This window comes from Podarcis tiliguerta (assembly GCF_965153285.1).
Source record: "Podarcis tiliguerta genome assembly, chromosome: 3".
Taxonomy (NCBI): domain Eukaryota; kingdom Metazoa; phylum Chordata; class Lepidosauria; order Squamata; family Lacertidae; genus Podarcis; species Podarcis tiliguerta.
Window position 1 is genome coordinate 3,933,734 of NC_139536.1, and position 15,706 is coordinate 3,949,439.

The 15,706-nt window shown below is 48.7% G+C and overlaps 2 protein-coding genes across 7 annotated transcripts in view; one reads left to right on the forward strand and one right to left on the reverse strand.

Annotated features, from left to right (window-relative positions):
- Positions 1 to 10,215, forward strand: part of NCOA1 (nuclear receptor coactivator 1) — a 313,251-nt gene extending 303,036 nt beyond the window's left edge. For 3 of the 6 annotated variants that reach the window (XM_083432484.1, XM_083432485.1, XM_083432486.1), the window contains 4 exons: positions 1,428 to 1,602; positions 1,808 to 1,991; positions 4,717 to 4,803; positions 8,670 to 10,215. In XM_083432484.1, coding sequence (XP_083288610.1) covers positions 1,428 to 1,602; positions 1,808 to 1,991; positions 4,717 to 4,803; positions 8,670 to 8,837 — 614 coding nt within the window. In that variant the 3' untranslated portion in view covers positions 8,838 to 10,215. Of the gene's footprint in view, positions 1 to 1,427; positions 1,603 to 1,807; positions 1,992 to 4,716; positions 4,804 to 6,097; positions 6,180 to 8,489; positions 8,552 to 8,669 lie in introns of all 6 variants that reach the window. The other 3 variants (XR_014509245.1, XM_083432488.1, XM_083432487.1) reach the window with 3 other exon arrangements.
- A 140-nt stretch (positions 10,216 to 10,355) lies between these two features.
- PTRHD1 (peptidyl-tRNA hydrolase domain containing 1) lies at positions 10,356 to 15,646 on the reverse strand. Its single transcript, XM_083432829.1, has 2 exons — positions 15,407 to 15,646; positions 10,356 to 13,017 (listed from the first exon to the last, which is right to left on the reverse strand). Exons 1-2 carry the CDS (start codon positions 15,599 to 15,601, stop codon positions 12,847 to 12,849), a joined length of 366 nt encoding a protein of 121 aa, XP_083288955.1. The 5' UTR covers positions 15,602 to 15,646; the 3' UTR covers positions 10,356 to 12,846.
- Between the last annotated feature and the right edge of the window lie 60 nt (positions 15,647 to 15,706).

Consider the following 15,706-nt stretch of genomic DNA (forward strand, 5'->3'; position numbering starts at 1 on the left):
AGAGTAAGGCAAAAAGGAATGGTCCGGCAGCCCTTTATTTCTTTGCAGTGTTTGTAGCACACTCTTCGAGGAGTGTCTTCAATCCCAGAGCAGAAAACAAAGTAATAAAAAGAAACAGAGGGCAGACAATGCAGAAATATTACAAAAATTGCATGAACGGGGCCGATAAACAACTAAGCAATTCTAACATATGGTGAACAAGCAGAATCACAACAACTTAAATTTGTATTTCCAGTTTAATGACAAATGGATTTGCCTTTCAACTAGTCACATCTACCCCAGACATTTGAAGCACCAAAGAATCGTGGGAAGTGTAGTTTCTTGAGGGAGCTAGGAATGGTAGCTCTGTGAGGGGTAAACTACGATTCCCATGATTCTTGGGGGGAAGTCATGTGATTCTAAGGCGTGGTGTGGATGTGGCAGAAACAAGCATTCTCTTCAGATGCTTGTTAGCCTTTTACTTCCTGCTTCCTAGGCTCCCCTGCCTTCAAGATACGCCCTGGCACAAACTCATCCATGACATCTACTGATGGCCAAGGCCTGTCAGGCCACCTGCCAAGCACAGGTGAAACTCAAAAAATTAGAATATCGTGGAAAAGTTCATTTATTTCAGTAATTCTATTTGCAGTCCTTGTTTTGCTGATTTCATTTAATATTGTAATTTTCTGAGATTGTTAATTTGGGGTTTTCATCAGCTGTACGCCATGATCATCACAATTATAACAAATAAAGTCTTGACATATCTCGCTTTGCATGTCATGCGTCTATCTCATATATTAGTTTCACCTTTTAAGTTGAATTACTGAAATAAATGAAATTTTCCACGATATTCTAATTTTTCGAGTTCCACCTGTAAGCCAGGAAATTGGGGGTCGCTGGAACTACCCTGTGTCTGAATCCCAACTCAGATTTCGCAGGATTCCCAGTCTTTCTCCCTGGAGTTAAAGTATTGGAACTGCCCGGCGGCTTAGATGCCATCTTATTTGCTTGCTTACAGCCTTTATAGATTGCTTTTCATTCAGTGTTTTCAATCCAAGAGCAGGGAACAAAGTAGTAGAAATAAACGGGGGGGTGGGGTGCGGAAATAGTATACAAAAATTACCAAGAGTCATATAAACAGGACCCATAAGCAACCCAGCAATTCTGTCATAAGGTAAATGAGCAAAATGGCAGCAACATAAATTCATATTTCCAGCTGAACGAGATGCAGGCCTCGAGGCCAGCAGGAGCCAGGTAGGGACGTGGAGGTGGATTTCCCGGCATCCCCCATCTCCCCCCTCTTTAACAGCTGGCACAGACAGCAGGGTATTGGGAGGAAGGTCTGTGGCACCAGTCCTTAAGTAGGGATCTCTAGACAGATGGCGTTCTTGGTCCTCCGGGGTTCATGTAGGTTCATCCTGAGGATTGCTGTTCTCTTCTTTCCCCAGGAATGAACCAGCAAGGGGAGTCGGCATTTGCCCCGTCGCTCAGCCCCAGCAGCCCCTTGATGTCGCCGCAGATCCCTCCTTCTCAGAGCCCCATGCTCCAGTCGGCTCCGCCAACGCCTGGGTACCAGTCGCCCGATATGAAGACCTGGCAGCAAGGACCCATGGGGAGTAACAAGTAAGCAAGGCCCGAGGGTGCAGAGCGTACGCCTCCATAGGCTTAACTTCCACGCTTTAAAAGTTCCAGGACCCAGGAAAGCTTTTGGGGGGCAAGGGGCACACACAAAATTGGCACCCCTGAAAATGTGGCAAGTTGCTCTGTGCATAACAACCTCCCTCTCTCTCTCTCTCTCTCTCTCTCTCTGTCCTTCTTCGGTCTGCAGTGTCTTTGGCCAAGCTGGCCAGACCCAGCCTCCGCCAGCCCAGCAGGGAATGTACAACAACATGAGCATCACTGTCTCCATGGCCGGCGGGAACCCCAACGTCCAGAATATGAACCCAATGGCTGGGCAGATGCCCATGAGCCAGCTGCAGGTGCAAGGCATGAACCAGCTGTGCTCCGAGCAGGTCAGTGCAAGCAGCCGACTCTCCATACGCAGAGAGAGATAGGGAGGGTAGGCCAAGGCCCATGTGGGGGCGGCTTATTGGATTGTTTTGATTCTGTATTTTGCGGTTTTATACTTTGATTTTATTCTGTGAACCACCCTGAGACCTCTGGATATAAGGTGGTATACAGTGGTACCTTGGGTTACAGACGCTTCACGTTACAGACTCTGCTAACCCAGAAATAGTACCTCAGGTTAAGAACTTTGCTTCAGGATAAGAACAGAAATCGTGCTCTGGCAGCGCGGAGTCAGCAGGAGGCCCCGTTAGCTAAAGTGGTGCTTCAGGTTAAGAATAGTTTCAGGTTAAGAACGGACCTCTGGAACGAATTAAGTACTTAACCCGAGGTACCACTGTATAGAGTAGAGGATCCCTGACAGTTAAGTCCATTCGTGAACGACTCTGGGGTTGCGGCGCTCATCTTGCTTTACTGGCCGAGGAGCCAGCGTTTGTCCGCAGGCAGTTTTTCTGGGTCACATGGCCAGCATGACTAAGCCGCTTCTGGCGAACCAGAGCAGCACACGGAAATGCCATTTACCTTCCCGCCAGAGTGGTACCTAGTTATCTACTTGCACTTTGACGTGCTTTTGAACTGCTAAGTTGGCAGGGACCAAGCAATGGGAGCTCACCCTGTTGCGGGGATTCGAACCGCCGACCTTCCGATCGGCAAGCCCTAGGCTCAGTGGTTTAGACCACAGCGCCACCCGCTGTCCCTTAGGGCGGTAGATACATTCAGTTAAATAATAATAATTCATAATGGTGGTGGCAAGATCAGCGAGACAAAAAGCCACTGACAACAGCAACCGTAACCGGACAGTGGCTTGGTGGTAGAACCTGGATCCCTGTCAGTGGGGTGGAGGGCAAGAAAACAACTGGCGAGGAAGGGGTGCTAAGCACTTCTGCCATTGGCCACTTCTCCTTCCCACCAGCAGAGGGCAGCAGCAGTCGGAGGAAGTGCTGGACAGTCCTCTCTGCCCAATTGCTTCCCGTCTCCAAATACGATAGCCTGGTGAAATGAGAGTCACACAGAAGATGGAGCAAGCTTGTTCTCTGCTGCTGCAGAAGGGAGGACCCAGACTCTCCTTCCTTGGAAGTTTCTAAACAGGCTGGAATGCCATCTGCCAGGGATTCTTTAGCTGTGATTCCTGCACGCAGAGGGTTGGACCAGATGATCGTTGGGGGATCCCTTCCAACTTTACAATTCTGCAGTCCTATTATTTAATACTATTATTATTAAATAATAATATTGCTAATTCAGTTTAGCGGTCGCTTGCTACGTAAAGAGTCTCTAAGCAGCTTTTAAGAGCGTAAGAGTCGGTTTTAAAAGTCTGTTCTTTCCTGCCCACTCTGCTGTTTTTAAGTGTCCCACCGGCCCCAGGACTCCTGCCCAGGTATTCCATTGAGCTCCAAGGCATGTTGAAATTCACTGGAAAGTTAGAAGACACTTTTGTCTTCTAACTTAAGCTACTTTGATACGCAGCTGGTAGAGGGGAAACCACATTTTACGCAATGGGAATCACCCATGAAGTTTCAAAGTAGATGTTATTTTTATCAAGCTTGAAGTGTGAATCTCCATTGGCCAAGATGCTCGCGCACGTGGCGAGGGTCTCTCTTCCCCATTCAGCGCATGAACAGAGATTAGCAGTAACATGACTAGCAAGAGGGTGCTTGAAAGGCCTCTCTGAAAAACACTATAGAAATTGACATCTCTGAGCGATACTACACTTTCTGCGGGAACCAAGAGCCTGAAAACTCTTGGTTAGTACAAAGAACAGCACCTCTCAGCAGTGACAGCTTCTGAGACACTAGAAGCTGATTGCCGCTGGCTTACTCTGCTAAAGCAGGCAGAGAAGGAAGATTGAGTGGGTGCCCCCCCCTCAAGTTCTTTCCCTTTTCCCTGCCCTGGAAGAAATTCTCCTCCTCCTCCTTATTTTCTCTGTTTGCAGCTACAGTCCCGTTCTCCTCACCCTGTGTGGAATTAACACCATATGCACATATGCAAGAACTTGATGTCACTTAAATAAATGAGCTGGTTTTAAAGTAGACAGAAAGAAAGAACAGAAAAAAAATTAAAAAAGGAAGGAAGGAAGGAAGGAAGGAAGGAAGGAAGGAAGGAAGGAAGGAAGGAAGATCTGACCACACAGCTGTCTTTTGGGTAGAACACAGAAATAAAATTAACATCCACACCCATGGAAAGTCCACTGCAATTCCGCTTGTAACTTACAGCGGAAGAGCAGTAGCTATGTAGCACAGGGAGCCCTCTGTCCATCTGTCCGGAAGCCCCCAAAGATGGTTTTTAAAGGGGATTAGACAAATCCATCTGTGTTCAGGGGCAATCAGGGCTTTCTGGAGGCCTCTGGCTGGCCCCCAAGGAAAAGGGGACCCTGGACTGGATGGATCTGGGCAAACAAATGTGGTTCTTTGTGCTTCTCCCCATTCAGTTGAGGATGGAGTGACTAACGGCCACTTTAAGTCTGGCCCTAGGTATGCCCGATGGATTCTCATTTTGTATGTGTGTGAAGATCAGTGGCTAGCTGCATCGACCACTTCCCTTGTGCTTGGTTGTTCATTGGTCTCCCTTTTCCGGTGATGAGAGACCAGATTTGCCGGAGAGACACTGGAGATGAAACGCTGCTTCCAAACTATTTCTGAATTCCCGGTTTATTTTTATTCCCCCCCCCCCTCCCAGGTAAACGACCAGGCTCTCAGACCCGCAGGTCTCTACTGCAACCAGCTCTCTTCTGACCTTTTGAAAACAGAAGCAGATGGAGCACAGGTCAGTAAAACTCTCCTAAGCCCAGAACTGCCTCGGGGAAGTCTGCAACGGCAGCCTTGGTTGCCTTGGACTTCCTCTGAAAACATGGAGAGCAGTCCAGAACAACAGCAGGGCTTTGGCTTACAAGCAAATTGGGTCCTTGGGGTCAGAAACACACACTTACTCTGGAGACTGCCCTGCCTGAAATTTGACGAAAGGCAGCCACCTTCCTTTCACTTTGGCAGCTCTGCATGAGGTTTTTTTGCCAGTGAATCCAGCACATTCAGGCCCACAAAGATCCTCGCAGCAACAGAGATGGCACATGAAAACCCCCATGGCAGGGCCCCAGCAGTGTGTATAGAACTCATGATGGTAGAGCATGAGACTCTTAACCTCAGGCTTGTGGGTTTGAGTCCTGCGCTGGGCAAAAGATTCCTGAATTTCAGGAATCTGGACTTAGATGACCCCTGTGGTCCCTTCCGATTCTATGATTCCTTCAGCACTTGCCCCGGGAGAACAGAAATTCTTTCTTGAGTTAGTAGGTTCAGGATCAAGCTGCCCAGTAATGGTTAAGCAGGAGAGGGAACACCATATTTAACATGGAGGCGGGGGCAGGCTGGTGGGTGTTTGGGGGTGGGGTGGGGTTAAGCACTTTTGTGTCCAGTAAATTTTGCACCCTGGCCAGCAGTTCCATGTAGATGTTAAAGCAGTATGGAGGACAAAATAGAGCCTTGGGGAAACTCTGTAGTGTCACCGCCAACTCTCAGGTCGGAACAGAACCAGTTAAGGGCAGTGGCCCCCAGCCCCTCACCTCATAGAACTGGTTCAGAAGGATTGCATTAAAAGATGCTGAAAAAGGCACACAAACCATTCTTCTCCTTCTAAGGTAGATCATACATGAGAGCAATCAGGGTGATTTCAGCCCCCAGTCCAGGCCAGAAACCAGATTGAATTGGATCTAGGAATTGGATTGAAACCAGATTGAATTGGCTCTAGGGCTGCTTCTCACATGCGGGGCTGAAAGCTGCATATGAAATTAAGATGCAATTAATCAGCTGGTTCTCTTACTCTTGATGCATTAAATGGTATGGCCTCTTTGAAAGCAGCCCTGCTTGCTTCCAGCTGCATCCGTGCTTTGGGCCAGGGGGCAAGGAGCCTCTTTGTCATGATGGCTGGGGCTGATGGGAGTTTGAATCTAATAACATACAGAGGGCTGCAAGTTCTCCATTCCCCCCCCCCCCCCTTTGGGCAAGCTGACACAATACTAAAAATGTTTTCCTTCGTTTATTTGCTTCGCCCAATTGACATTTCTCAGGAGTGCTTTTTTCACATTGAAGAGGCTTTTCAGAGTTCTACTGTGGCTTAAAAACCATACAAATGAATGGTAAAGCTATCAGGTAAGAGCTTCGCCATCCTGCTAGCTTCAAACAAGGGTTTACTGAGCTTGCTTGCCCACTGGAAACCGTGGTTAGTCGGTCTGTCTCCTAGGAGCCAGTTTGGATCCCATTTAGGGGTTCTGCAGTCACAGGGTGATAGCGTCTCCCATTCAGCCAGCATGAAATAGCAGTAGATCTGACTTCCTTGGAGATTCACCCAAGTGCCTTCTGTTTCCTGCAGCCCACAGTCAGACAATCTACTTGCAATCAGTTCAGAAACACGGAGGGCGTTTACTGGAATTTTAATGGCAGCAATGGCTCTCAATCACGGGTGGCTTACCTTTGGGAGGGGCAAAGGCTGAATTTGACTCATGGTCAACCCTTAAGAGAGGCACACAGCAAAACAGCCAGTGGGTGTGGACAAAATATAAAAGTGAATATAGTTAAAAAGACACATTTTGAAGTCTGGGCATCACAAAAACTTTTTGGCACCATAGCAGGGAACCTTCAGGACTGGTCAGTAAAAAATAACCCCTTTTGCATGGGCATAGCCAGGATTTTTGTTAGGGGGGCAGGTTTTTGTTAGGGGGGGCAGAACCTCAGATTTGTATTGGTTTAGGGGGGCAGCTGCCCCCCCCGGCTACGCCCATGCCCTTTTCTTAAAAGTTGACACATTTGTGGATCAGGGGCTACTTTTGACATCACAGTATCTCAATGAGGAACCTATGGGAACGATCAGTTACTATTTTTAAACCATTTAAAAATTATGTTATTTAAAAATGAGGGCCTTGAGAGGTTTCAAAACCTCTTCGGGCGTCACTGCAGGAGAGCCATATGAGCAGTAAAAAAAAATAAATGTATCGGATTGGAGGTCTGATGTTGGTGAGGCACAATAAAACTCTTGCTTAGCCCCCCTTCCAATGCTCTTCTCAGCGGTTCTCAACCTGTGGGTCCCCAGATGCTGTTGGACTACAACTCCCATCATCCCTGAGCTCTGGCCTTGCTAGCTAGGGGTGATGGGAGTTGTAGTTCAACAACATCTGGGGACCCACAGGTTGAGAAAGGCTGTTCCAGATCAAGGAGGAATTCACGGTTACAGAAACGACTCCTTGGCCCACAAAACTGCTCTATATCCCGTAAATTGAGGGACGTGTAGCATTTCAAGTCTGTTCTTTACCCTGCTCCATACGCTCTTCTCTCAAGTTTATTTTTACCCAGAGATTTGGCACTCCAGAGCCAGATGAAAACACTCACTTTGTCTTTGAACTGAACTCCCGACTGTGGCTTTTCACCTTTTCTTGCAGCAAGAGCAGTGTTTTCGCCCCCTGGGGCCCTCAAGCAAGGAACGTGTTGACTCTGGAGCAGAGGGGCGACTTAAATAGAACGGGGCCATATTTCTGTGTGTCTGGAGGCAGTTTTGTGTCCCTAGGCATTTGTGGGAGGGGGAATGGAAGGTGATGGATGGGGCACAGGAATGAAAATCTGGCGTGGGGTGGGGGCCTCGAAGTGGACACTGACCAGAGGGAGAGATGAAACGTGGGCATCGGGGATAGACTGTTTTGAGGCACCTGTCCACATCCTACATCATTCTGGGACAATGTGGATTGCCCTGTTATGAGAGACGCTTTCGGCGTGTGGGTTATCTGATTCTGTAGACGTTACTACAACTGCCAGCAGATGCTGGGAAAACCCAAGAAGGCAGGAGCAGAGGAAAATTCAAAGGGCAAAGGGGCGTTGGGGGAAATATTCTGAGACTTGGTGTTCAGCCCCTCTTGCTTCCAGGTGCCATTCGTGACAGAGACCTGCCTTCTGCCCCGGAACCACGGGAGAGAACCGTCAACTTCGAGGCTCGCAGCGGGAGGTGGTGCCCCATTATTCTTGACCGCTGGGAGAGAGTTTGTGAAAAGGGGGTCCGGATCAAAACATAAAGCCAGTCTTCTCCCCAGCTGGTGCCCTCCAGATCCGCTTTGGGCTACAACTCCTTTGATTGTGCCCAATAGGGCCGATCATTATTTATTAAACATTTTTACCCCTCTTCATCCGTAGATCTCGGGGCAATTCACGTTAGAATCACAATACAGAAAATGCAAAATGCATACCTGGATGATGGGAGATGCAGCCCAAATCATCTGGGAGGGGACAGCCAGCTGGGAAAGGCAGAGAAAATTGACCTCCTGGGCTGCCCAGGGCCTGGTGGTTTGGATTCCTTCCTGTTGCAGCCCTGCTCTGCCAGTGGTGCTTGGAAACTCGGGGTTGCCCCGGCTTAACCTTTGACGCGAGAACTTCTTCTGAGCTCCATTCCAAATGAGTGCAGCGGTTTTCTTTTTGTAGGGCAAGAAGACAGAAGAGTTCTTCTTCTCTGTGGTGACTACAGGCTAGAGGAATTCTCTCTAGTGAGTTTCCACTTCACCGTAGTACCTGCCTCCGTCCACCGGGAAGCTCTCCCCCCTCTCACCCCCCCCCGGCACCCTCATGGCTAATGCCCCCCCCCCTCTTTCTCTCTCTCGGCAGGTGCAGCAGGTGCAGGTGTTTGCTGATGTGCAGTGTACGGTCAACTTGGTGGGCGGAGACCCTTACCTGAACCAGCCGGGTCCTGTGGGGGCCCAGAAAGCCTCTGCCGGCCCCCAGACCCCCCAAGCCCAGCAGAAAAGCCTCCTGCAGCAGCTACTGACTGAATAACCTGCTTTTCAAAGGAATGTGAAATTTAAATAATAAGACATAGAGATATATATATAAATATAAATATATATATATTATATTTTTCTGAGATTTTTGATATCTCAAAAACTTGCAGCCATTCTCGTAGTGTTTGGAGCAAAAAAAAAAAGTTCCCCCTCCCCTTTCTTTCTTTTCTTTTTTTTTTTAAAAAAAGGTAATGGATGATGTCGCAAAGTGACAAACCAGTTGAGCCAAAATGACAGATGATCCTTATTTTTGTAATCAGTTGCTGGCTTCTTCTTATCCCTGATGGAGGTTACTTGGTTTTAGGGGGGGGGGGAGTGTGTTATGAGAGCGAGGGGAGGAGTCTTGCTGGGGGGGTGGGAAGGAAGAGGAGTCGAGTTCTCAGTTTCAGCTGGATCTGTCACTGATTTGCGTCTTCAGCGAAGCAGGAATTGGGTGAATAATCGCACTCGTCTCGTCTCTGGGATGTTTTTAGCTGTTCTTAAAAAACGCACACGCCCTTGACTGACCGCCCCCCCCTTCCCCTCCCAACCCGTTTGTGCAATCAGCTTTTTCTAGCAATCGTGAGTTTGTCGGTTTTAAAGAAATAATCATGATGATGATGATGATAGAGTATTTTGACCCATTTTTTTCCATGTTTTATGCTGGTATATAGACGGCCTCCTTAGCGAAAAAAAAGGCCTCTGTGTATATGAAAAAAGGGGTGGGGAGCTCGTACAAAAAGCTAATATAATAATTTTTGAAAAGACAGACACACAAGTACAGTTTGGGGAATAATTGCAATATTTTTTAGGGGTCGGGAGGGCTGGGGAGCAGTGGCTCCGGGAGCAAAACGCCGAGGGTCGACGCTGTGCCATCGTTCCTTTCATTTCGACAGGGTTTGTGATGCGATAACCCTTTGGAGATGAAATGGGAGGGTTTCACAGCAGAGGCCTGCGACAGAGTTGCGTCCTTGGGCTACTATTGTAGATAAAATTCTTATTAAAAATTAAGCAGTCCTCTCTCTCTCTCTCTGCTTTGATTGTGTTTAACAGCCAAGGTAGCTTAAAACTATTTAAAATAATATTGATGATGATGATTATAATAATAAAAAAGGCAATTCTCTGTGGAACGGGAGACAAGCTTGTTCTTTGCCCCTCTGAGGCCTTTTCAGTGTAAATAGCTCAAACCTCTTGTATAAATTGGTTTCCTTCTCTTTTTAGTTTTGGGGTGGGGTGGGTTGCTCTTAAATAGCATTGCTTTTGGACGGGGGGGGGGGGAGTTATTTCTTTCTTTCCTCTTTCTCTTTCTGAAATTTTGTTGATGTGTGAAAACAAAACTGTGTAGCTTTTTGTTAATTGAATTTGCAAGAGTTTAAAAAAACAAAGAGACAAAGTCGGTGGCTTATGTTGCATTATTGCGTGAAAAGGACAACATGGGGGGGGGCTCTGTGTGCGTTTGTGCTTTTTTGTGGGCTGTGGGGAAGTGGCTTCATGGGGAGAAGGGCTAGGAAGGAAAGGGAGCCCATGAACGGTAGTCTTTTAAATATTTTTATTGAGATTTTTCAGATAAACAAAAAGCACCTAGTAGCAAACAAGACGCATTTAACAAAGCTTGACTACAAACTGAGTTCCACTGCTGCTTGCAAATGCACAGAAAGAAAAACCCAAATAGCAACAGCACTTATGGAAGGCCAAGAAAGATAATATCTAGAATTCAAGCTATAGGACACCACAAAAAGGTATACCAGTCCATAATGGATGATGGAGATCTGGAGGAAGGACTGCTACCTGCGGTTGCAAAACAAATTTGACAAATGGAAACCAAATAACTGAGGGCGAGGCTTTAGATTTAACCCCTCTCAGTTGTTTGTTAACACTTTAGGACGCTTTCTGTGACTGCCAGCCGCCATATGCCAGTTCCATCATCATCACCAATCCCAGCTTAGCTTATAGATCCTTATAGAACACATTTTGCATGGTTTCCGGAAAGAGCGATAGCAGCGCTAGACCTGGGTGTGGAGGGAAAATTTGTTGCATAGCAGTCCTCTTGACCATGCTACAGTTATTAAAGTGTACACTTCAGGGCACCTCTGAGCCTACCCTCAGCTGCCGAGATCTGCTATACGGAGCAACACTCCTTCCTTGCTCTTTCACACATGTACTGGTGTTTTTATGAAGCTGGGGCAGGGCCATGATTCAGCACCGGGCCTCAGAGCCTCTACAACGTGCTTTACTCCCTCCTGTTGCAGCCAGGGGCCTGGGGAGGTTTAATCACCATGTTGCTGAACGTAACATCCAAGTTATTGCTTACATTATTAACCCGGCTCTGTAATAGATTCTAGGGAGCAGCTTGGTCCAAGTAGCTGCTGAGTTTCAAAGCATGGCAGCTCCTAGACCCCAGGCCACAACAAGGAATGTGTGGGGCTTCAGCACTCGTCCGGCACATCACCCTCCCCAGAAATAAAAGGGGAGTGGAAACAAACTATTCCAGCTGCCACAGCTCTGGTGCCTTTCCAAGGCTATAAACACACTTAAGTAGTTAAACTTAAGAATCCCAAATAACAAATCTAGGTATTGCATGGCTAGGAATTTCACAGCCAGACTGAAGCAGGTGGTGAATTATATGCCCAAGACACTTCAGAAATATGCAGCCAGAGTGACTTGAGTGCTGCATTTTGAGGACAATGGGTTCTTGCACACGGTTGTGGAATGCAGAGCACAGCAAAAGGTGTGAAGCAGCACCTCAAAGGCCTGCTGTGAAGAAAGAGTGTTATTCACTCGCTCTGTCTTGAAATACTTCCACAGTCCTCCAGATTTTGGACTCCGATGTTGGAGGCATTGTGCCCCCGATTACCAGCTACTGGGACTCAGGTGGGCAGAATGCTGTTGCGCCCATGTCCAGCTTGCAGACTTCACACAAGTTAGCTAGTACTGTGGTCAATGGGTGTTACAATCCAAAACAGTTGGGAGAGAAGCAAGTTGGCAAACGCTTCTTTTAACCAGTTTGCAATCCCTAAGAATACTGCTAAGTTTACTTGGCACCTTTGGTGAGTGATTTTGCCAGAAACGTCTTCAGATTCCAGCAAGGCCTTTGAGATTCCTACATACTTGTGAAAAGCAGACAACCACCCCAACACATTTTCCAAGCCTTTGCAATAAAAATAAAAATGGCCTTCTCCATTGTTTGATAGCCCACTTCTGAGCCTAGCCCAACAATCAGTGTCAATGAGCAAGCTTTGCTTCCATAAATGTATAGCATCAGTCCAAGAGACAAGTATAACCTCAAGTTTTGCCTTACAGCAATCTACTTGGCTGTCCCCTCCCATGTGTGCAATCCTGGCAACAATGCTAATAAAGGAAAAGGAATTCCTATGCAACAGGCCATAAAACAGAGTGGGGGGCATGTGGCCTTGCAACTGTGGTAGGCCTCCAACTTTCCTCTGCCCCAGCCAGCGTGGCTGCAGGTCAAGGATGATGATGTGAGTTGTCCCTCAAGATGTTGGCATGTAAGCTCCCCCACTGCTTCAGATGTTGGAATTCCTAGCCAGCCCAGACCACTGGCTACGCTGCCAGCAACACCACCTGTGAGGCCACAGATTTCCCCCCACAGCCCTATATTTTTTTCTCTCTAACGTGAATACTGCTGTCAGCTTTCAAACCCCCCAAGAATATTTTAGCAGGCACAGATCAATGTCACCCAGAATCCTGCCTCTGGTTTTTTCATCTTTAAATCGATCAAGGTGTGCATCAAGAGTTTCTTCTTAAAATAAGAGAGGAGTTTTATGCTAAAATAAAAGAACCCCAGCTCTTTATCAGTCTCAACAAACCCTTCTTTAATCATCTGCAGAGATGCACATCAGTTGAAACCACAATTACCAGCAACATGCAATGAAAAGATGGTTCCTGATTCAGTTATTGCACTTCACCATGGTACTGCAAATTGTCCACAAACTCTCGGCCACAAGCGCCTACCTGAGAACTGGATTTTCTTGGCCAGTCCTGAATAGGGCCAGAAATATCTAAGATCATTTCAGCAGTTTGAATTTCTTCAGGTATTGGTGTACGTGCTCCTTAGGGTATGGGCGAAGGGCAATGCAAGTGGCAATGTTCTCTGGCTGTTCAATCCACACTTTGTGATCGATGTTGTTTTGCTGCAGTGCCTCTGCTAACGCAGTCAATGCACACTCATCTGGGGCCTAAGGAAAGAAAAGTGGGCAGGGGAAGGAAATCAGATTCTTGCTGCAACACCCAACATTAAAACAATGCCAAACTGCAGTAGCTTCCACAGTGTTTCAGCAGAAGGACTAGTCCACCTCTGCTTTTTAATGCCAGAAGAAATTTACTTACTATAAAATAAACAGCATCAGCTGAGAGCTCTACTACTGCAGAGACTGGGAGCCTGTGGCCTTCCACCAGATGCTGCTGGACTGCAGTTCCTATCAGCTTTAGCAGGTATGGCCTATGGGCAGGAACGATGGAAGTTGGAGTCCAGCAATATCTGGAGGCCCTTCAGGTTCCCCCTCCTCAGCTTTAGCACAAGGGCAGAGACACAGGAAGCTCTTGGTCCAACTAGTTCAGTGTTGTCCACAGACTGGTAGTGACTTGCAAGGATTTCAGACATGGAGTCTCTCCCAGACCTACCTGGAGATTGAAGCTGGACCGTCCGCATGGAAAACAGATGCGCTGCCACTGAGCTGCAGCCCTTCACCAACACAAGAAGCTGCCTTACACTGTGGGCTACCTAGCTCAGTATTGTCCACACACACTGGCAGCAGCTTTCAAAAGACTTCAGACAAGGAGTCTTTTCTCATCCCTATGTGGAGATGCCAGAGATTGAGCCTCTGCCACTCACCTGCAGCCCTTCTCTGGCACTGTTACTTCCTGCATGCCCCCTGCAACAGACAAGCTGTTGTTGGGAAGAGAGTTGCCCCAAAGCACTCTGCTAGAGCTCCCCTCTAATCCTCCACTTTGCCACACAGTGTTCGAAACTCCCATGGTCCTCAACGCATTTGGCAACAGGGAATTTCATTAGCGGGAGCTCTGGGTGCAGTACTGGGCCTAAGATTTTAGATTAAAACTGCAGAGTGGAAGGAAAGGAGGACCGTTTTCTGCCTCCCCACTTCCAGCTACTCTCTGAAGACTGGAGAACAGACCCTTTTAAGAAAATATGGGGGTGGGCAGGTGAAAAACTAGGTAAAGTAAAGGTAAAGGTACCCCTGCCCGTACGGGCCAGTCTTGACAGACTCTAGGGTTGTGCGCCCATCTCACTCAAGAGGCCGGGGGCCAGCGCTGTCCGAAGACAGTAGACGTGGGTGGCGCTGTGGGTTAAAGCCTCAGTGCCTAGGGCTTGCCGATCAGAAGGTTGGCGGTTTGAATCCCCACCATGGGGTGAGCTCCCGTTGCTCGGTCCCTGCTCCTGCCAACCTAGCAATTCGAAAGCACGTCAAAGTGCAAGTAGATAAATAGGTACCACTCCGGCGGGAAGATAAACGGCGTTTCCGTGCGCTTCTCTGGTTCGCCAGAAGCAGCTTAGTCATGCTGGCCACATGACCCGGAAGCTGTACACCGGCTCCCTCGGCCAATAAAGCGAGATGAGCGCCGCAACCCCAGAGTCGGTCACGACTGGACCTAATGGTCAGGGGTCCCTTTACCTTTACCCTAGCCAGCAGCAGAGTCTCTCCCAGCCCTACCTGGAGTTGCCAGCGGGGCCTGGACCTGGGGCCGTCTGCATGCAAAGGCAGCTGCTCTCCCCCTGTGGGGCTATAGCCCTCCAGATGTGTCTGGGCTGGAACTCTTTGGCCATCTCTGACCACTGGGAAGTACTACCCTGGGGAGGTGGGGGGTTGTCCTGATGAGCCAAGTGGCCAAGGCGAATCCCTGCTCAGTCACGGGGCTCACCGGGTGACCTCCTCTTAGCTTGGCCTACCTCGCAGGGTTGTTGTGAGAATGAAATGGGATGGGGAACCACGTGCACCACCTTGAGCTCCTTGGGAGGAAAAGGTGGTATGTAAATACATAAACAGCATCTTAAAATACATAAACAGCATCCTAGACAGGATCTTAAAAAGCAGAAACATTGCATTGCCGACAGAGGTCCGTATAGTTAAAGCTCTGGTTTTCCCAGTAGTGATGTATGGAAGTGAGAGCTGGACCATCAAGAAGGCTGATCGCCGAAGAATGGATGCTTTTGAATTATGGTGCTGGAGGAGACTCTTGAGAGTCCCATGGACTGCAAGAAGATCCAACCTCTCCATTCTGACGGAAATCAGCCCTGAGTGCTCACTGGAAGGACAGATCCGGAAGCTGAGGCTCCAATCCTTTGGCCACCTCATGAGAAGACTCACTGGAAAAGACCCTGATGTTGGGAAAGATGGAGGGCACAAGGAGAAGGGGACGACAGATGGTGGGACAGTGTTCTCAAAGCGATGGTGGGACAGTGTTCTCAAAGCGACCAGCATGAGTTTGACCAAACTGCGGGAGGCAGTGGAAGACAGGAGTGCCTGGCGTGCTCTGGTCCAGGGGGTCACGAAGAGTCGGACACGACTAAACGACCAAATACATAAACAAAGCCCTTTCCCCCCTCACCTCCAGCACGACGGTCCTCATGCTGCCGCCCTGGGCCAGGTAGGCCGCCGTGTCCGGGTGCTGGTAGTGCGCGTGCACCACGGCCAGGGCCGCGTGGCAGGCCTGCGCCACCGAGGCGCCCAAGGGCCACGAGAGCGGCTCCCGCCGAAGGTCCCCCCTCAGCACCACGTACTGAACAAGCGCCCGCGCCGCCATCTTGCCCCGGGTAGGCGGGGCGCGCGGCTCCCGGAAGTCCGGGCTCCGCCCATAGGACGGCGGCGAACGGGATTCTGGGATGGGAAATGAGAGAGAGGGGGGGGA